This window comes from Ailuropoda melanoleuca, chromosome 14 (assembly GCF_002007445.2).
Source record: "Ailuropoda melanoleuca isolate Jingjing chromosome 14, ASM200744v2, whole genome shotgun sequence".
Classification (NCBI taxonomy): Eukaryota; Metazoa; Chordata; class Mammalia; order Carnivora; family Ursidae; genus Ailuropoda; species Ailuropoda melanoleuca.
Window position 1 is genome coordinate 58,797,076 of NC_048231.1, and position 22,127 is coordinate 58,819,202.

The 22,127-nt window shown below is 36.0% G+C and overlaps 1 protein-coding gene across 1 annotated transcript in view; it reads left to right on the plus strand.

Annotated features, from left to right (window-relative positions):
- MIB1 (mindbomb E3 ubiquitin protein ligase 1) overlaps positions 1–22,127 on the plus strand; it is a 128,678-nt gene that overhangs the window by 29,173 nt on the left and 77,378 nt on the right. The window contains exons 4-7 of the mRNA XM_034643299.1: positions 2,216–2,320; positions 5,218–5,284; positions 6,835–7,039; positions 16,054–16,237. Of these exons, the coding sequence (XP_034499190.1) occupies positions 2,216–2,320; positions 5,218–5,284; positions 6,835–7,039; positions 16,054–16,237 (561 nt within the window). The remainder of the gene's footprint in view (positions 1–2,215; positions 2,321–5,217; positions 5,285–6,834; positions 7,040–16,053; positions 16,238–22,127) is intronic.

Genomic DNA, 22,127 nt, shown 5'->3' on the forward strand with positions numbered 1-22,127 from the left:
CCCTGAGCTGAAGGCAGACACTTAACCGCTGTGCCACCCAGGCGCCCCTGGGAGAGAGAATCTTAATCAGGTTCCATGCCTAGACTCGGGACTCGATCTCATGACTCCAGGATCACACCTTGAGCTGAAAGTGAGGGTTGGATGCTCAACTGATTGAGCCACCCAGGCAACCCTGGCATTGCATTTTATCTTTTTTTAAGATTTTATTCATTTATTTGAGAGAGAGTGCACAAGGATGAGTGGAAGGAGAGGGAGAGGGAAAAGCAGGCTCCCCGCTGAGCAGGGAGCAGGTCCCAGGACTCTGGGATCACAACCTGAGCTAAAGGCAGATGCCTAACCGACTAAGCCACCCAGGTGCCCCCCTAGCATTGCATTTTTAAAACGAATGAGGGGAGCCTGGGTGGCTTAGTCATTGAGCGTCTGCCTTCGGGTCAGGGCGTGATTCTGGCGTTCTAGGATCGACCCCCCACATCAGGCTCATCCACTGGGAGCCTGCTTCTTCCTCTCCCACTCCCCCTGCTTGTGTTCCCTCTCTTGCTTGCTGTCTCTGTCAAATAAATAAATAAAATCTTCAAAAATAAATAAATAAATAAATAAGTAAAACGAATGAAGTAGAATGTTTTAGAAACAGAAGGAATATTTTACTAAAGATTGCATATTTCACTTTAGAGTGTTAGAAGTTGTTGCTTTATAATGTTATACAGTGGTTAGCTGTGCAGATCATAAAGCAAAGCAGTGCAGTGATGGACTATAAATTCTAGGTGGTAGTTACCTCTGTTGGGAGGCCAGGAGGGTGGGCTTGATGAGAGGCACACAGTGGACTTGAAAAGTACTGGCGATGTTCTTTTTCATAGGCTGGTTTTCATTTCATTTTTTATTCTTTAAAGTTTATATATGTTATATTTTTATAATGTATGATTTATTTAAAAATTAAAAATAAAGACATATGATTACAATTTAAAATATTTCTCAAAGATTTTGATTAAATCTTAAAGCCTTTTTATCTTTACACAAGCATCATAAAACATGTAGCTTACAAAATGATTTTTTTAGTACAGGGTAAAAACAAGGGTTATTATATATCTTTTTTGAAATAGGTTATTCTTTAAAATTATATTTTAAAGTCATGCTTTAAAAATTATATTTGACATCACCCTGACATTCTAAGTAACTGTAAAAGGTGGCTGATTATATGTGTCAGGATGGAGAAAAGTAATGAGTTGCACATGTGCAACTCCCTGTTCTTAACTATAGACCAGTTTACTTGAGAATACCCAATTTCAGTGCTTATTGTGTATTATTTTTATGCAGTTGATTCTTGGTCCTTAAGCAGTAGCAACCCCAGTTATTGTTGGTGGGTTTATTTTTATTTATTTATTTTTTATGTCAAAAGAGCTTAAATCAGTCTTTTGGATGTGGGGCCTAGAAAATGTGTCTGGGTTTCCATTGTGGGTATGGTGTTTTAGCTTAGATGGCTTGCCTCTTGGGGCAACTGAGGGATAAAGTGCTGGAAGAGCAGTGTCAACTCATCTTCCTTAAACATTGGCATTGAACCTTGTGCTTCTCAGCTTTTAGCTCACCAAAGAGCAGATTTATCTTGAATCATTCTGGGTATCTGGTCAAAGATTTTAAATTTTGTAATGAATAATGGGTTTAAAATAATACAGTATTCTGGGGCGCCTGGGTGGCACAGCGGTTATGCGTCTGCCTTCGGCTCAGGGCGTGATCCCAGCGTTATGGGTCGAGCCCCACATCAGGCTCCTCTGCTATGAGCCTGCTTCTTCCTCTTCTGCTCCCCCTGCTTGTGTTCCCTCTCTCGCTGGCTGTCTCTATCTCTGTCGCATAAATAAATAAAAAATCTTTAAAAAAAAATAAAATAAAATAATACAGTATTCTTAAAAGGAATGCTTTAAGAGTCAAAATTTAAAATTTTGTACTGAATTGTATATTTTCTGGTAATCTATTTCTATAATCACTAAGCCTCCCAATTCAAAATTTCTTTAATGATTTTAGAAATTATCTTATAATTCTGGAAATATATCTCTAGTTATAATTGAGTTATATGTTAGAAGTGACATATGTTTGATAAGTATTTTTCATAATCCTGTTACATAGGATGATAGCTGAAATGATATTTAAGATTTTAAATATAATTAAGAGAACTATCCTCTTCCCTCCCCTTTTAAAAAATTGTTTTCTCTGATAATTCTCTTAGGTAACAGAAATCCAGGACTGGAGTGCATCAAGCCCTCATAGTGCAGCATATGTTCTCTGGGATAATGGTGCTAAGAACCTTTACAGAGTTGGCTTTGAGGGCATGGTGAGTAGTAAGAATCACAAAAGATAAGAATATTGGGTAAATGAAAGAAGGGAAATAAAAGCCCTTATTATATTCCTTTTTTTTCTTTTGTCATATTCTTTTGTCAGAATACAGCCATCTGAATCATGAATTTCCAGTAGGAACAAAATCTGTAAAGTGAGGATGTAATAAACTTTACATTTTTAGTGCATTTGCTTAAGCTATTTAATAGTAAAGATGATTTTTGTCCTCAGTATTTGGGCAGCTTACTCTGTATTGATCATGTAGAGCTGATCCTTATAAATCCGAGTCAGGGGCTTATTTACGAAAATCTATCACAAAGATTTAGACTCATCTGTAAAACTGCTCGTCATCATGGACACAGAGTATAGTATTATAATGAGGTTTTTGTGGGATATTCGTATTCTAGCTGTGGTAGCTAATAAAAGTATAAATTATAGTAGGTGTCAAAGTTGTTTTTGAGGAGAATTTTTCCCCCCTCTATTTTTAAAGAGTAGTGTTGGTAATTGAAAATGATTGATCTTGGGAATGCAAGCTGGTGCAGCCACTCTGGAAAACAGTATGGAGGTTCCTCAAAAAGTTGAAAATAGAGCTGTCCTACAATACAGCAATTGCACTACTGGGTATTTAGCCCAAAGATACAAATGTAGTGATTTGAAAGGGCGTCTGCACCCAATGTTCGTAGCAGCAATGTCCACAATAGCCAAACTATGGAAAGAGCCTAGATATCCATCGACAGATGAATGGATGAAGAAGATGTGGTATGTGTAAAGACACACACACACACACACACACACACACACACACACAATGGAATATTATGCAGCCATTAAAAAATGAAATCTTGCCAGTTGCAATGACGTGGATGGAACTAGAGGGCATTATGCTAAGCGAAATAAGCTAATCAGAGGAAGAGAATTATCATATGATCTTACTGATATGCAGAATCTAAGCAGTAAGTCAGAGGATCATAGGGGAAGTGGAGGAAAAATAAAACAAGATGAAACCAGGGAGGGAGACAAACCATAAGAGACTTTTAATCTTAGGAAACAGACTGAGGGTTGCTGGAGGGGAGGGGGGTTGGGAATGGGGTAGCTGGGTGATGGAAGTTGGGGAGGATATGTGTTGTGGTGAGTACTGGGTGTTGTGTAAGACTGATGAATCACAGACCTGTACTCCTGAAACAAATAATACATTGTATGTTAATTAAAAAAATAAATAAAATAGGTGGAAAATCCAAAAAAAAAAAAAAAAAGATTGACCTAAAAACTCTTTAAATTATGTGCTTAGGAGACTAATGGTGGTTTTTTCAGTGGATTGCTCTATATTTCCGCATTTCATGGGTCACTGTTCAAATGTTGACCTCAGCTATTTAATTTATGGAGTACAACTAAATATTAATGTCAAAATATTTATGCCTTTTCCATCTTTTCCATCTTGAATACATTCTTCCTTCAAAGAATTCTTTAAATTTTGGTTTTTCCTCAACTGTTTTAGGCCCCTTGGTAGGAGGGGAAAAATATCCAACTGTCCCTTTGCCTTTAATTTATTCCATTTATATGGAATAAATTTATATAGGATAAATTAAAAAGCCAACAATGTGAATCTAAACAAATTCTTGATCTGCCAATTTTAATACTTGTATATAGCATTAGTTATCCGTTTTTCTTTAGTATTTTTATGCCTCCCCCTGTTTTTGAATTGCGGAATTTTTGGGGATTCTGATTATTAACTTGCTTCAAATGAAGATTTAGAAGTTATATGTGTAGAGGTACTTAACAAGTGGTGTATATCTATAGATTGATCCTTTTTGATGGCTGAGTAGTACTCCTGTATGGTTATGCCATTATTTATTTAATAAGGTTTCTGTTGATGGTATCTGGGTTTGTTTTTTTCAATTGTTGCAAGCATTGTTTCAGTAAGCATCCTTGTACATGTATCTTTGCACGTTTATGGGTGTATTTTTTTAGGATAGATTCCTAGAAGTGGAATTGCTGGGTTAAAGTATCACATTAAAACAGTTTGACCCCTGTGTCTCTTTGGCCAGGACTGAGCTAATTGCGATGCTCTAGTGGCAAAGGAGGCTATGAATAAGATTTGCAGGGGGTGTGTGTGTGTCTGTAGGAGCTCCTTTCCTTAATACGGTGAGCATATACTGATCCCCTGTACTATTAGGCACTTTAGAGTAAATCTGAATTTTTATAGTAACTCCCAAGGTTGCTCTTCTAAGTTCACATTTTCTGTACTTTGGATTATATCACAACTGCCTCCGCATTAGATACTTAAATAATAACTTATTTCCTTATAAAAACTAAGTGGGAAGGAACTTGAGTTAACCAAGTTACAAAGTAAGGACTAAAGTTTACCTAAAAAGGAAAATGAACTGGCTAAGGAACCAGAAGACTGGATTTAGTCCTATCCTTTTGTATTTTCTGCCTGTTTATTTTTGGATAATTTTCTTTATGAAATGAGTTAATACCTGCCTTGTGTGTGTCATAAAATTGACATAAAATTGAAAAGAGCAAGTGAATTGTGCTCTTTTTTTTTTTTTTTTTTGGTAAAAGTAAGTGTTAGAATGTGTTATATACCTATTTAATACTAGGTATTTGTTGAGGTTGTATGTGTTTTTTGAAAATATTTCAGTGGTAAAGTTCTAGGCATTTTAATTTTGAACTTTCAAGGAAAGCTAAAAGTAAATAAAATATGACCTGTCTGAAGATCAGTCTTTTAATTTTTGATGGGTGCTTTTGAAAGCAGTGTTTAGTGTGACTGTTAACCTCAAGCTACTCTTAACTTTTGCTGAGGGTGTGTTCTGAATGAACATTTTTGCCTGTTTTAGGTACTGAGCTATACTTGAAGTTTTCAAGCGTGATTTTTCTGGTTTCTTTTCTTCTTAGTCTGATCTCAAGTGTGTCCAGGATGCCAAAGGAGGTTCTTTCTACAGAGATCACTGCCCTGTGCTAGGTGAGTCAGCAGACTAGTGAAGATTACTAAATAGTTTGTCAAAGTTCATGGAATCAGAAAATGTTTAAATTGGGCCTTAAAAAAGTTATTTGAAGTTATTTTTGTGGTTTTATTTTGGTTTTTAAAGTATGTGTTCTTTTTTATTTATTTAGACTCTGAGAAAGTTGTCACGTCTTGAGAATTGAATACCATTTATATGTCATAATATATTTGAAACCTTTGTCTTTTAGTTATAAACATGTTGAAAATTTTGTGTTAGATTTTCAGTATCTCTTATATATTGATCATAGAATCTGACAATTTAATGCTTATAAATTCCTTAGAATTTTTGTAAAATTGCCTTCTAAATACAAAAATAGAAGATTGTTATATAATAATATAATTTTTCATGTGTTATTAAAATAATAAAAGGATAAGAAAACAAAATTATCTTCATATTGTAGATTCTTTATTGCTGCCACAGTAAATATTTACCATATTCTTCTAATTAAGACTTTAGTCTCTGCATGAGTGCCTTTTCATATGAACTCTGTGTTCCTCTTTTTAAGTAATTTTATTTCCCTTTTGGCCAAAAAGTGCTGTTTTCTTGCAGCATGCCCTCATTTTTTTTTTTTTAAAGTAGAATGTAGAAGAAGTACTTTTATTTTTGACAAGATCATTCCTTTTCTTGCTTTCGGTCCTCTTGGGGCGCCTGGGTAGCGCAGTCGTTAGGCGTCTGCCTTCGGCTCAGGGCATGATCCCGGCGTTATGGGATCGAGCCCCACATCAGGCTCCTCTGCTGGGAGCCTGCTTCTTCCTCTCCCACTCCCCCTGCTTGTGTTCCCTCTCTCGCTGGCTGTCTATCTCTGTCAAATAAATAAATAAATAAGTAAAATTAAAAAAAAAAATTTCTTGCTTTCAGAAACTTCCTTGTTTTGTGTCTTGCCTTTACAGAAAAAGTGTACCATCAATACACATATTTTGGATCCCTCATCATGATGTTTTATGATCATGAATCCTTTGTCCCAGAACTAGCTTTTATCTAGGGAATGGGCTTTTAAATATTTGAAAATGTTCCTTAGGAAAAAAAATCTCAAGGGCCATTTGGTAAAAAATAGTACTAAGTAGTTCAGAGAAGAAAATAATTTAAAGGTTCTTTTTCATATTCTCTAGCTCGTTTTTGTGGCTGTAGTTAGTTATTGAACCTCAATAACTGTGTAATTGTAGTGTAGTTATTACAGGGATAGTCAACAAGTCATCCAGGCAGAAAAGTGAGTATTTTCAAAACCCAGAACTTTGTACTTTGATATAGGGTTGCATAATCTAATAGATTCTGCTCTTGTTCAGTTTTTCTAAATCATCACATTATTTCAATTTGTGAGTCTGATTGTTTTCTTTCTTGTTTTTGATGCTCTCTAGCTCCAGAATGTTACTTACAGTATATTCTGAAAACATTTCAAGATTAGATTAAGATTAAAATATCTAGAGCTTGTTTTTATTTAAAAATAATGCAGTTGCATGATCTTGCTGTGGTTTTCCTTTTCCTTTGTCAACTCCCTCTGTAATTGTAGGTGAGCAAAATGGCAACAGGAATCCTGGTGGATTGCAGATTGGTGACCTGGTAAATATAGATCTTGACCTAGAAATTGTACAGTCTTTGCAGCATGGTCATGGAGGATGGACTGATGGCATGTTTGAGACTTTAACTACAACTGGAACTGTTTGTGGCATTGATGAAGACCATGACATTGTAGTACAGTATCCAAGTGGAAATAGGTTGGTAATATTTTTTAGTTTTTTTTAATGGGAAATAAAGTTAGTATATAGAGGAAAGAGCCTTAGAGAAAGCAAATAATGTGCTATAATCAAAGACTCCTGAAAGCTAGTTGTTAGTAAATAAAAATCCAGAATATGTTGGTAAAGTGGAAGGGAACAAATGATAAGAAGTGTGTGTGTGGTATGTATGTGAATTTATATGAATATATTTATGATACAATGGTCTGTGTAATTTTTTAAATTTTTAAATTTTTATTCTGCTGGAGCAGAATACATTGTGTCAGTATTAGGTTAAATATAGCTAAAAAGTTCTTTGTTCACAATGGACCTGTATCAGTTTACCCTGAATGAGAAGAATAAAATTAGAACTCTGGCCCATATCTCTAGATAGTCATCTCTTGGCTTTTTCTTGCCACAGGCATGTGTGCATATACCAGTCCTTATCAGTAGCATAGAATTGCACGTATTTCCTCACTCTGTACATTTACACATAGTTTCCTCTATGTGGAATACTTTTTTCTCCCTCTTTGTCTGGATTAATTCCTTTGCATCCTATAAATACTGAGCTTATGTGTTTTGGGAACCTTCTCTCATATTCTGCTCTCCCTGGTATATGCATATGCTATTCCTCTGTTTAGGTCTCCTGTTATATATGAAAATGGTTATTTATTTTACCTCTAGGTGGCAAGTTTCTTGGAGCCTTTTGTTTTTTGGCTCATAAGGGCTAAAATATATTAAATTTACTTATATGGTTGAATTTTAAAGAAAAAGCAGTAGTTAAATTGAATAATTGTCAAAGCTTTATTACTGACATATACATAAATAAACTAACTCGTTGAGGTTCTTTAGGTGAGGAATTATATATAGAATGAGAACAGTTAACATTAAGTTGCTTACCAGAGTGTAGAATTAACTCTAATTGTGTTCAAATCTTAAAGATACATGTGATCATACCAAGAGATGAAAAAAAACATTTGACAAAATCCAACTCCCTTTCATGATAAAAGCACTAAATAAAGTAGTAACAGAAGGGAACTTCTTCAGCCTGGTTAAGGGCTTCTATGAAAACCCACAGCTAACATCATTTCCAATTGGTGAGAGACTGACTGCTTTTCCCTTAAGAACAGGAACAAAATAAAAACATCTGTCCTCCCCGCTTTTATTCAGCGTTGTTCTAGAGGGTCTAGCCAGGACAGTGGCAAGAAAAAGAAATGAAAGGAGGAAGTAAGAGAAAAGAGTTAAACCATCTTTGTTCACAGATGACATGATCTTGTCTATAGAAAAACCTAAGGAATTCACAAAAAACTATTAGAACTAATAAGTTGAGTTCAACAAAGTTGCAGGATACAAGATCAATGTAAAAAAGTCACCCAGTCTTATTGGTAGAACATGTGACTCTTGATCTTGGGATTGTGAGTTCGAGCCCCACATTGAATTATTTTTTTTTTAAGATTTTATTTATTTGAGAGAGCGAGAGAGAGAGCATGAGTCAGGTGAGGGGCAGAGAGAGAAGCAGACTCCCTGCTGAGCAGGGAGCCCGATGTGGGGCTCAATCCCGGGACTCCTAACTTCGGGTGGTTTTTGGCGATCCTTGGTGTTCCTTGGCTTGCAGATGCATCACTCATTTCTCTGCCTCTGTCTTCACATGACCTTCTCCTCTGTGACTCTTTGTGTCCCTGTGTCTTCATGTGACCCCCCCCTTTTTTTTCTGGATACAGATTTTATTTTTAAATGCATTCAAATCAGTCTCTAATTGGTCAAGCTCAGCTAGTTGTAGAAAATCATTTGAGACTGAGAGCCACAAAAACACTCCCCCAACTCCACTATTTTATTTTGGTCAAGTCAATATTTATAGCTTAACCATCCATGAGGAAACAACCCTGAGAAGACATAGAAGGAAGTTAGTTGAGCTCATGGGAATTCTAAAATCTTTTACATAGAAAATGACCAAAGCTGATTTCATATGACCTTCTTATAAGGACACCACTCATTGGATTTAGGGCCCATCCTAATCCAGCATGACTTCCTTTTAACTTGATTACATCTGCAAAAACCCTATTTCTAGATATGGTCACATTCAGAGGTATTGGGGATTAGGATTTCAATATATCTTTTTGGAGGACGTAATTCAGCATATAACGTGGCAGTTTCCCCCAAACTAAATCAAATTTAATGCAATCCATATCAAAACCCTAGTGCCTTTTTTACAGAAATTGGCAACCTAATTCTTAGTTCATATGGAAATTCAAGTGACCCAGAATAGCCAAAACAGTTTTGAAAAGAAAAACAAAATTGGAGAACTCGTAATTTCAAAATTTACGATAAAGCTACAGTAATCAAGACAGTATATTGCACTGGGTGTTATACGCAGCTAATGAATCATCGAACTTTACATCAAAAACCAGGGATGTACTGGATGGTGACTAACATAATATAATAAAAAATATTATTATAAAAAAACCAGTATATTACTAACATAAGATGGACATGTAGATTTTTGGGACAGGGTTGAGAGTTTGAGAATAAGCCTTTGCATTTAAAGTCATTTAATTTTTGACAAGGGTCCAAGACAGTTCAGTGGGGCAAGAATAGTCTTTTCAGTAAATGATGCTGACAGTGTATACAGACATACCTTGCAGATACTAGATATCGTAGGTTCGGTTCCAGACCACTGTAATAAGGTGAGTCAAATGAAGTTTTGGTTTCGCAGTGTGTATAAAAGTTATGTTTACACAATACTGTAGTCCATTAAATGTGCAATTATACTTTAAATACTTTATTGCTAAAACATGCTAACTATAATCAGAGCTTTCTGCAAGTTGTAGTCTTTTGGTGCTCACATCAATGTTGATGGCTGCTGCCTGATCAGGGTGGTGGTTGCTGAATCTTGGGGTGGCTGTGGCAATTTCTTTTTTCTTTCCTTTTGTTTTTTTTTTCGTTTTTTTAANATCAGGGTGGTGGTTGCTGAATCTTGGGGTGGCTGTGGCAATTTCTTTTTTCTTTCCTTTTGTTTTTTTTTTTCGTTTTTTTTTAAAGATTATTTATTTGTCAGAGGGAGAGAGCACGCGTGCGCACGCACAAGCAGGGAGAGCGGCAGGCAGAGGGAGAAGCAGTCTCCCCACCAAGCAAGGAGCCCAATGTGGGACTTGATCCCAGGACCCATCATGACCCCAGCTGAAGGTAGATGCTTAACTGACTGAGCCACCCAGACGTCCCTATGGCAATTTCTTAAGACAGCAGTGACCTTTGCTGCATTGATTGACCTTCCTTTCATGAACAGTTTCTCTGTGGCATGCAATGCTACTTGATAGCATTTTGCCCACAATAGAACTTCTTTCACAATCAGAGTTGTCTTCTCAAAACCTACCTCTGCTCTATCAACCAAATTTATGTAATTTCTGAATCCTTTGTTGTCATTTCAACAACCTCCACAGCATCTTCACCAGTAGATTCCTTCTCAAGAAGCCACTTTCTTTGCTCATTTGTAAGAAACAGCTCCTCATCCGTTCAAGTTTTATCATGAACTTGCAGCAATTCAGTTCCATCTTCAGGCTCCACTTCTAATTCTAGTTTTCTTGCTGTTTCTGCCACATCTGCAGTGACTTCCTCCACTGACGTCTGGAACCTCTGAAGGTCATCCATTAGAGTTCGAATCAACTTACTCCAAACTCCTGTTACTATTGATACTTTGACCTCTTCCCATGAATCATGAATGTTCTTAATGCCATCTAGAATGACAAATCCTTCCCCAAAGGTTTTCAAATTACTTAGCTGAATTCCATTGGAAGAATCACTATCTATGGTAGATAAAGCCTTACAAAAATGTATTTTAATTTTTATTTATTTTTAAAGATTTATTTTTTTTAGAGAGGGAGGGAGTGTGGGGGGGAGGGGACAAAGGGACAGAGGGAGAGAGGGAGTCCAAATAGACGCCCTGCCGGCGGTGCGCCTGACTTGGGGCTTGATCTCATTACCTCTTCGACCCTGAGATCATGACCTGAGCCAAAGTCAAGAGTCGGACACTTAACCAATTGAGCCACCCAGATGCTCCCAAAAATGCATTTTTAAATGAAAGTCAAAATTACTCCTTGATCCATGGGCTGCAGAATGGGTGTTGTACTTGTAGGCATGAAAATAGTAGTTGTCTCATTGTAAATATCAGAGCTCTTGGGTGGCCATATGCATTGTCAATGCAGTAATATTTCTAAAGGAATTTTTTTTTTCTGAGCAGTAGGTTTCATCAGTGGGCTTAAAATATTTAGTCAGCCATGTTGTAAACAGATGTGAGGTCATCCAGGCTTTGTTGTTCCCTTTATAGAGCATGGACTTAGTAGATACAGCAAAATTCTTCAGACCCCTAGGATTTTCAGAATGGTCAATGATATTGGCTTCAACTTAAAGTCACCAGCTGCAGTAGCCCCTAACAAGAGAGTCAGCCTGTCGTTAAAAGCTTTGAAGCCGGGCATTGAGTGCTTCTCTCTAGCTGTGAAAAGTCTGAATAGCATCTTCTTCCAACAGAAGGCTGTTTGTCTGTATTGAAATATTGTTTGGTGTAGCCGCCTTCATTAATGATCTCGCCAAGATCTTCTGGATCCTTGCTGCAGCTTTTACCACGGTACCTGCAGCTTCACCTTGCATTTAGGTGTCATGGAGACGGCTTCTTCACATAAACCTCATGAACTAACGTCTTCTAGCTCCAAACCTTTTTTCTGTAACTTCCTCACCTCTCTCAGCCTTCACAGAATTGAAGAGAGTCAGGGCTTTGCTCAGGATTAGGCTTCAATGCAAGGGAATGCTGTGGCTGGTTTATTTTCTATCCAGATCACTTAAACTTTCTCCATCTCAGGAATAAGATTGTTTCACTTTCTTATCATTCATGTTTTCACTGGAGTAACACTTTTAATTTCCTATCAAGACCTTTTCCTTTGCATTCACAATTTGGCTAACTGGTAAAAGGGGCCTAGTTTTCAGCCTCTCTAGGCTTTTGACATGCCTTCCTCACTAAGGTGAACCGTTTTTAGCTTTTGATTTAAAGTGAGAGATGTGTGACTCTTCCTTTCACTTGAAGACTTAGAGGCCATTGTAGGGTAGTTAATTAGCCTAATTTCAATATTGTTGTGTCTCAGGGAATAGGGAGCCTGGAGGAGAGGGAGAAAGATGGTAAAGATGGTAAACTTCTGGTCTTTGCAGCAGTCCAAACACACACGTTTGTAGATGAAGTTCTCTGTCTTATATGAGTATGGCTTCCCAAGTCAATGGCAATAATAACATCAGAGATCACTGATCACAATAAAAAACAAAGAAACAAATACAAAGATCACTGATCACAGATCATCATAACAAATATAATGTTTGAAAACTGTGAGAATTACCTAAATGTGATAGAGAGATAGGAAGTGAGCAGATGCTGTTGTAAAAATGACATCAATAGCCTTGTTCACCACAAGGTTGCCACAAACGTTCAATTTGTAAAAACACTGTATCTATGCAGCACAATAAAGTGAGGTATACTCACACGAACATTTAATCATTATGTTGTACACCTTAAACTAATCTAATGTTATATGTTATACCTCAAATAAATAAATAAAGCTGCAATGAAAAGAAAATGGTGCTGAGTCAGCTAGTTATCAACATGTAAAGAATAAAATTGGACCCCAGATACATTCCATATAGAAATATGAAGTTAAAAATGGATCACAGACTTAAATGTAAGAGCTAAAACTATAAAACTCTTAAAACAAAACATAAGTATAAATCTATGCGACCTTGGATTAGACAGTGGTTTCTTACATATGACCCCCAAAACAGAAGAACCAAAGAAAAAGTGAATAAATTGGACATCATCAAATTTTAAAAATTTGTGTTTTGAAGGAAACTAACAAGAAAGTGAAAAGACAACGATGGAGTAGGAGAAAATATTTGCAAATCATATGTCTGATTTGGGGCTTGTAACTAGAATATATAAGGGACTCTTATGATTCAACAGTAAAAGACAACTAACTCATTTAAAAAATGGACAAAATATTTGAATAGACATTTTTCTAAAGAAAATATAGGGATGACCAATAAGTGCATTGTGTTAGTTTGCTAAGGCTACTATAACAAAATACTACAGATTGAGTGGCTTAAACAACAGAAATTAATTTTCTTACTGCTCTGGAGGCTAGTAGTCCAAGTTCAAAGTTCCATCAGGGTTGGTTTCTATTGAGACTACTTCCTGCCTTGTAGTTGGTTGCCTTCTCACTCTGTCCTTACGTGGACTTTTCTCTGTGCATGCTGAGAGAAAGAGAGATCTCTCCCACATCTGTTCCTCTTCTTATGAAGACATCAGTCCTGGTGGATTAGTGCTCCACCTTTATGACCTCATTTAATCTTAATATTTCCTTATAGGCCCTATCTCCAAATATAGTCACACAGTTAGGAGTTAACACCATGAAAAGATGCTCCATGTTATTAGCTACTAGGGAAATGTAACTTAAAATCACAGTGAGATACCACTTCACATACTAGAATGGCTAAAATAAAAAAGTATATAATTAAAGTGTTGGTGAGGGTGTGGAGAAATTAGAACCAATCCTCATACATTGATAGTAGGAATGTGAAGCAGTTTTGATGCTTTGGAAAACAGTTTGATAGTTCCTCAAAATGTTAAATATAGAGTTAGCATATGACCAGCTGGTCCACTCTTAGGTTTATACTCAAGAGAATTGAAAACATGTGTCCACACAAAACCTCTACGTGAATGTTTGTAGAACCATTATTCGTAACAGCCAAAATGTGGGAACAACCCACATGTCAATCAACTGATGAATGGATAAACAAAATATGATGTGTCCATATAATGGAATATTATTCAGTCATAAAAAGGAATGGCATACTGACATATGCTGCAGCATCGTTTTGTTGTATCTTTTAGTGGTGAATGAAATTAAATAGTACTTGGTTGTATAAGGCTGTGAATATACTAAAACCACTGACTTCAACACTTTAAGTGAGTGAATTGTATGGTATATGAATTATATCTCAAAGCTGTTAATAAAAAGAGAAGGAAACAATCTTAAATTCACATAATTTAAGTTCAGATTATCATGTAAACATTTAATGTTACTTTTTACTAACATTTTGTGTTACCTTGTTTTTTGTGCAAATGTTAAGATAAATTGGGATTATTACTTGCCAAATTCTTTCTTGGTCAAAATTCTTTCTCAGGCAATAGTGTCAACAGTAACATGACATTTGAATTCTAGAAAATAATCTTTTTTGTTGCTCTTTTTTCAACAAAAATGTAATGAGTACTTATCCTGTATTTGCCCTGTGAGTAGTGCTAGGATTATAAAGACAATTAAGATATAGTCCTCTGCTTTGAAGGGGTTTCCCATTTAGTTTGGATAGACAAAACCAGAAATAACTGCATTAAGATGGTGTAAGTAATTATGATAGATGAGTATTCAGGGTATTCTGAAGGTGCAAAAGAAGAGTGGTAATTTCAATGAGGCAAATCAGAGGAAACTTCAGAGAGAAAATTACCTGTGGATTGAGTTTAAAAGATGGACTGAGTTTTCATCAGGGAGGGCAGCACTGGAAGCAGAGGGAACAACTTAAGGGAGTGCTGCCGTGCTCCGGCGCTATCATAGGTCTCATCAATTTTGGAGTATAGGGAGCAAGGTAAAAAGCACTGTGATTGGAAGGCTAGAAGGAAATGTTTGCATATCTGATTTTTATTCTTAACTGGTCAGAGGCACTTCTTTCTCTTTGTGGTTGCTTTAGAAAGAAAAGTTTGCTTACATGGTTGCAAGAACTTAGCAATAAGTTTTTATATGTTATGACCTCTCAGAGTCTTTCATATCCTGATGACCATTTGAATTAAGGGGAGGAGGGGATAGTATGTCATACTGTAAAACCTTTTTTCTGTGGAGTAACATGCGACTGGGGGAAATATTGTGTTGTATACTGTGGTACATCTATTTGATAGAATATTAATTAGTCAATAAAATGGTGGTTATGAAGATGATAGCAACATAGAAAAATGCTTATGTGTAGCAAAGAAGAAATCAGATTCCAGGTTTGTTTTGAGGCAGTGATTATAATCATGTGAAAAGCCGTGTGTGACAAGTTAAAACTATATACTGTTTTATCCATGAGATTATTAATGGTGTGGAGGAATGGTGCACTGTCTAGGGCAATTTGGCTCTATCAGAATTGTCAACAAATACATACTGTGATTGGGTAGTTTTTTAAGAATCATTAATGAGATACTAACCCCATGTGCACTAAGATGTTCATGCAGAGATGTTCTTTATAGTATTGTTTGTCATAGTGAAAATTTAAAAATACTTTAAATGACGGTAGGAGAATGGCTTAGATGCATTAGTGTATAACCTTGCAGTGGACTACTGTAGCCATTAAATTGAAATAAGTAGCTCTGTGTCTGTCACACTGAAAAAGAGATCTATGTAAAATCTCCTATTTATGAAAAAGGAAACGACTTTCTGTCTACATTGTAAATTTTAGTACACTAATAGAAGATCTCAAGGATGCACAATGGGGCATTTTTGTCCTAATTTCATTAGATTTTGTTTTTAATTGAAGTACAGTTGACACTACAATGAGTATTAACAGTGGTTAGTGGGGATAGGAAACACTATCAGTGTTTAGTAATGGGATAGGAAATAGTGATCTAGGTGTGTTTGTGAAATAGAAATTTCATTGTATATGTTTTCGAAATGTTTTAATATTTAACAATGAATGTGTATTTTATAACAATTTTTAAAACATGCAAGAGAAAACTAGACAAGTATATCGTATTAGGGTGGTGATTACAGATAAGTCTTTTCTTAAATTTCTATAATACAATTATAAAAAAGAAATACATATCATTCAGAATGTCGTTGCAAAGGATTGCTTTACTCCGTTGATGTATTACAAGATTTTTTTCCCTTCAGTATTTAACTAAGAATGTTGTATTAAAATTAAGTAAACTTACCCATTTTGAGTTTTGGCTTGATTTTTAGGTGGACCTTCAATCCTGCTGTTCTCACTAAAGCAAACATTGTCCGAAGTGGGGATGCTGCTCAGGGTGCAGAAGGAGGTACCTCACAGTTTCAAGTGGGTGATCTTGTACAAGTTTGTTATGATCTGGAAAGAATCAAACTTCTACAGAGAGGACATGGAGAATGGGCTGAAGCTATGCTCCCAGTAAGTATATCTAAAATAGTTTCAGACTAGGAATGATAAAATAGTTTTAGACTAGTAATTATATTATGCTCATGTAGTTTTAAAAAATACTTTAATCTTGGAAACTAAATTTGCATAATCCTTTGAGAATTGTACTCTTTATTGGCAGCTAGGCATACTTAATGCCTTTTATTTTCTAATTTATTCCAGTTAAATTTCCCAGGAAGGTCCAAATATGGCTACAGTTAATATTTTTTAGAAGAGTTGTTAGTAGAGAATGTCATGTAGGTGGAAGGCAATAGAGACCTTCCTGATCCTTAACCCCAGAGTGAGAGAGATGTGCTCATCCAGTTACTAGCAGTGCTGGACCATCGCTGCTTTTCTCACTTGGGGGCCTGCCTCACTAAAACGTGGAGTGTGAAAGAACAACTCTGAATGGGTGCCTTCTGAGGTCGCTTTGCTGCCAAAGTGTTAAGGTTTAATTTTTAATTTATTCTTTCAGTTCATTTTTCACCAAACGTTCAGCAACAACAGAAAAGTTTGTTTTTTCTCCCCTCTTTGCATCCATCCTCTTTCTCCATCTATACCTCGCTCTTTCCTTCTGTCCCTTCCTTTGGTACTACATGTTCTGTCCTGCCTTCCCCCCATACTGTCCTGCTGCCTCCCATACTTTCTTGCCCTATATTCCATTTTCTTCCTCTCCTCTTCCTTCCTTGCTGTGTCCTATTTAGCCCTCCACTTTGCTACTCCTGCTTCTGTCTCATTCAGTCACCTAACATGTTCTGTCCTGTCCCCCCCAGTCCCATCCCATTCAGTGCCTCCTTCCTCTACCAGGTACCTCCCCTCCCATCCCTCTTCATGTCTCATCCCCCTACCCTGCTGTGTTGTCTAGTGCCTGTCCTGGCTAGCACCTCCTGTTGCTGTCCAGCCCCATCTCCTGTCTCATCTAGCCCACTGCCTCTTCCCATCCTGTCCAGTACCCCCTCTCTTCCTCCATGTTGAGCCGTCCCTCCATCAGTCCATCCTTCCTTCCTGCCTTACTCCTTCAGCAGATACTTTAGTACAAACAATGTGCCTATTAGGCTTCAGGGATATATTAGTGAAGAAAACAAAAAGAAATCTATTATGCTGCTTTCATTCGAAGTCATTTCATAGTCTGCAGATGCTGCTGACCTTTTTTTTATTGCTTTAGTTAGATAGTGACTAAGTGATAGTTTTGTATGTTTTGTAGGAGCTGTATTTTAGAATCTTTATTTTTTTCCAAAAAATTAAGTTGTATATGATCTCTCTTTGTTTTGTGCTTTTGATATTAAAGGTGGTTAAAAAAATGTATTGTCTTTAAGCCTCACTATAGTGTGGTTTTACTTAAATGTAATTTTTGACATCCTTCTATAGGAGCTGTGTATACTTTTTTAAGATTTTTTAGAGTCAAGATGTTTTTGTTTTTCCCCTTAGCAATCACACCTTATATGTAGCAGCTTATGTCTTTGGAGTGCCCAGTTATTCTAAGCACTGTGCCAAATGATGAATATATACATATGCGTGCACACACATACGTGTATACACACATAGATACACAGACTTTATTTGTCCTAGGAATGTACAAATAAATTGTCTTAGGAATATTATAAGCAGGTGGTGATATGGCATCCTTATTTTAAAGATGATGAAATCAGAGCTAAGATTCTGAACTGGGGTTTAACCCGAATCTGTTCTGCTTCAAAGCCTAAGTCCTCTATCTGCCATAGTAAGCTGCTATATAAACAAAACCTGTGGATTATATCTAGAGGGGAATTCTGGCATTCCAGTGGTGGTGGTGTAGAATTTTAATCTTCCCAAGTCATTTTGATAAAAATAGTCAACAACTAGATTAGCAGAACCAAAAAAAAAAAAAAAAAGCCACAAACATCTATATCAAAACCAGGTGACAGTAGCCTATTGAATCCTAGAATATGAATTAGTGGTGAGAAAATACCGACAGCTGCTAGGTCTACATCTGTCTGTCTGGCAGCAGAGAGAATTAATGGGCATCTGATGGACCTGAGAACGGGGGAACTCCAACATAGTTAACAAGTATTCATTGGCTAGTATAGTAGATTAATGTGGAAACAATAGCTAACCCTGGGAGGGCTCTTGCAGACTCCATTTTGGCGTGAGGGTAATAGGTCCACACTAAAGGTTGAAGGAGTTAGAGCAGCCCGGGTTTGTAAACTCTCAAAACTAACCAGCCATAGCTCCCTTCCTGGGCAGAGCCCTCCCACTAAGGAAAAAGTGCTGGGAATAGAAATCAAATTTATTAGGATAGAAGCAGTAGGTGCAAAGGAAAGATTAAAGTTGGAAGGGTCAGTTGGAGCCCTATACACAGTTATTGAAAAATGACAAGGAATAGCATAACTTCTCTATAGACAAATGAAAGTACGCTAGAAAGATATGCACAGAAAACTAAAATCTAATGATTCAGAATGAGCCAACAAATTAAAATGATAAAAGATGAAAGAAGAAAATGGATCATAATTAGAAATGAGGTAATAGGACTTAGGAGAGAATTAAAAAGAGGAAGATAATTTCAGAAGAGTAACCTTGATGCAACACAGATCAAATAAATATGACAGATAATGCCTTAAGAGAAACAGAAGGTAAAAAGAAGAAAAAAATTTAAAATCTAAAAGCTAAAAAGTATTTCAGGAAAGTGACAAATATAGACTATCTAATAAATGTGTATTAAAAGTCCTTGCAAAAAAGGAAAAATAAAAACCAAAGGAATGGAATATAACAACCGCTAAAATTTATAGTTCCAGAAAAAATGTCCCCAAATTAGAAGATTTAAAGCTAAATATTAAAAGGACACATTGCATACCTGGGAAAACTGAGGACACCAAACACTGAGCCATATTCTGGTAAAATAACTGAATCTTCAAGAAAAGAAAAAAAATTCTTTGGGTATCTAGGAAAAAAGGTCAAGTTGTACTTATAAAGGAAAGAAAATCTGATCTCAATGCTTTATGATCTCAGTGAAATAACATTAAGGTACTCAAGGAACAAAAATGTAAGCTAAGAGTTTTATATTTAACCAAACTGACTTTCAAGTAATAAAGGCTACAAACTGTGATGAACATGTAAGAATTCAGAGAATCTTGTTCCCGTTAGCCTTTTCTGATTAATCTATTGGAAAATGTCTCAGAGAACCAAGATGACTGGAGTGATATCAACTGAAGGGCTGATGGTGGACATTAAATATGTATTTATTTGTTGAACTGAGATTAAATGATAGTTAAAGGAAGGGGTAGAGTCTATATAATGGTTATATGCCCCATCATCAGAGATGAAGTACAACTGTCAAAAAATGGGATGGGAATGGAGGGAGCATATGGAAAGTAAGCTGTTTGATTGCCTTTTGGTTATTAACTGGAACTAAATACTATTTTAAATCCAAATATTGAGGTAGAAAGAAGGTAAGGGTAAGAACATGAGTGATTCATTTCAGTGTTGTACATAGTGGGGAAACCAGTTGACCTACTCACACATTCTGGCTCTTTTTAAAATTTTTATTATTTATTTATTTATTTATTTATAAAAGATTATTCATTTATTTATTTGACAGAGATAGAGACAGCCAGTGAGAGAGGGAACACAAGCAGGGGGAGTGGGAGAGGAAGAAGCAGGCCTCCAGCGGAGGAGCCTGATATGGGGCTCGATCCCAGAATGCCAGGATCACGCCCTGAGCTGAAGGCAGACGCTTAACCGCTGTGCCACCCAGGTGCCCCCTGGCTCTTTTTTTAAAAAAAGGAAATAAGGTTTTGTATATATAAATTATATATTAGTATTATTGTAAGTATAACTATTAGGACAATGCAGAGTTTATGTGAAAAAAAGGAAACAATGGAGGGATTAACCATTAAGTTAAAAAAACATGTTTCATATCTAAAAAAGGAGTGTGGTATAGGGGACAAGGGTAAAAAGGAGACATCTTTGAATATGTCTTGTTTTATAGATTTGATTTGAAACCATATATATTTTATACAATTATGAAGTAAAATTAAATTCCTAAAGGTGGAAAATAAAATGAAGTAAACAAACCTAAATGTGTATCTAGTTGGCATAACTCTACAGAGAGAAAAGTACAAGTGATTTTTAAACATAGTAATTTTAACAGTTTTCAGAGATCTTGTTGTTTGTGATTTTGCTGCTAATGTTATCCTGAGATTGTTGTATGTGTGATATGACAAAAAACCAAATGAATAGTTATATGGTAATTTTAATTCTGTTATTCCCAGTGACCTTGAGAACCAGAATGATCAGAGTGGGAAAAGGAGATATGGATGTAACATAAAAGAGGCTGAGTAAAAACTCTATAGTCTTGAATTTGCATTGGAAGAGGGTTTTTTACTTAACGATTTATTTTATCTTCAAGACAAAACACCCTCTTACCACTATTTCCTAGCTCTGTCCATGAAAAGACTTAGAAACAATAACCATTCTAGTAACAGTAACCAAACTTAGTGCCCAGATTATAGTCTTGAAATAGCGTTTCTCTCTATAAAGAACCAGTCTTTGGAGAAACGGCTAATTCTAGCTCTTTGTCAGGAAGTGAACAAGATGAGCCTCATAGCAGATGGTAAGGAAGCTATCAGAGATTTCTAGGTCACGTTAAAAGGATCCAGCAGCCAACTTGGAGTGTTTATCAAATACAGAGACAGATGAACTATTTAGATTATACCAATTAGCAAAATTCAGATTGTAAGAAACTTCATAGGACAAATAAGCCTGTTTCTTCAACAAATAATTGGCAAAGAAAAATGTATGTGTAGACTTTATTTGGAACTTGATTTAAGCAGATTGAAAAATTTTATCATTTATGAGGCAGTTGGAAATTTGAACACTGGTATTTTATGATATTACAGAGTTAATAATTTGGGGAGGGTTGTTAGTATTGTAGTTTTGTTTTTTAAAAAAAGTTTACGAGATTAATAATACAAGAGGGGAGAATAGGGGAAAACAAGATTGGCCATGAGCTGAAAATTGTTAAAAATAGTTGATGGGTACATGGAGATTCAAGATACTGTTGTCTACGTTTGTATGTTTCAGATTTTCCATAATTAAACAGTTAAGTGGGCAAATACAAAGAATGCAGCCTCATAGAGTTTGAGGTGATGGAAAATTCCAAGAGAAAATGTCTAATTAGAAGTTAAAATTTATGTGTGTTAGAGGGCAGGGAGAGGGATAAATAGGGCTAGAGAAGTATATTTTGGAGTTTTTGGAAATAAGATGATAGTTGTCAAAGTGGGGTTAAACTTTTAAGGAAGAAGAGTAAAAAACTAAAAATTGGGGGAGAATGAATAGATTTAGGGATCTGAAAAAGGACAAAGAGCCAGTGAGTGGAGAAAGAGAAGGAACAGGCAGAAAAGTTAGACTGTCATCCAGAAATTAAGGGAATAGTTTCAAGTAGTTGGGGTCAAATGCAATGGAGAGGGCAAAGGATAAAACACTGAAGGGCAGCCTATTCTGTTAGGAAGTAGCAGATATCATCACTATTCTTCATCAATTTTCTAGTGTTGTAATTTGTAATTTGTAATTTGTAATTCTGTGTATTTGTGCTTAAGAGATTGGGTTTTGGACTGGAGTTTTTCTAGTGTTATAATTTGTAATTTGTAATTTGTAATTTGTAATTCTGTGTATTTGTGCTTAAGAGATTGGGTTTTGGACTGGAGTTTGAAATGGGGCTAATAATAGCGCTTTACTTTCAGGGTTTTCTGTATTAGGTGAGTTAATTTGTATAAAGCTCTTAAAACAGTGTCTCCCACATGGTAAGAGTTGCTGCTGATTGTGTTCTGAACCCAGTTGCCCTTCTTTTCCTATATATACATATTTTTTTTAAAGATTTATTTATTTATTTCAGAAGGAAGGTGGATGG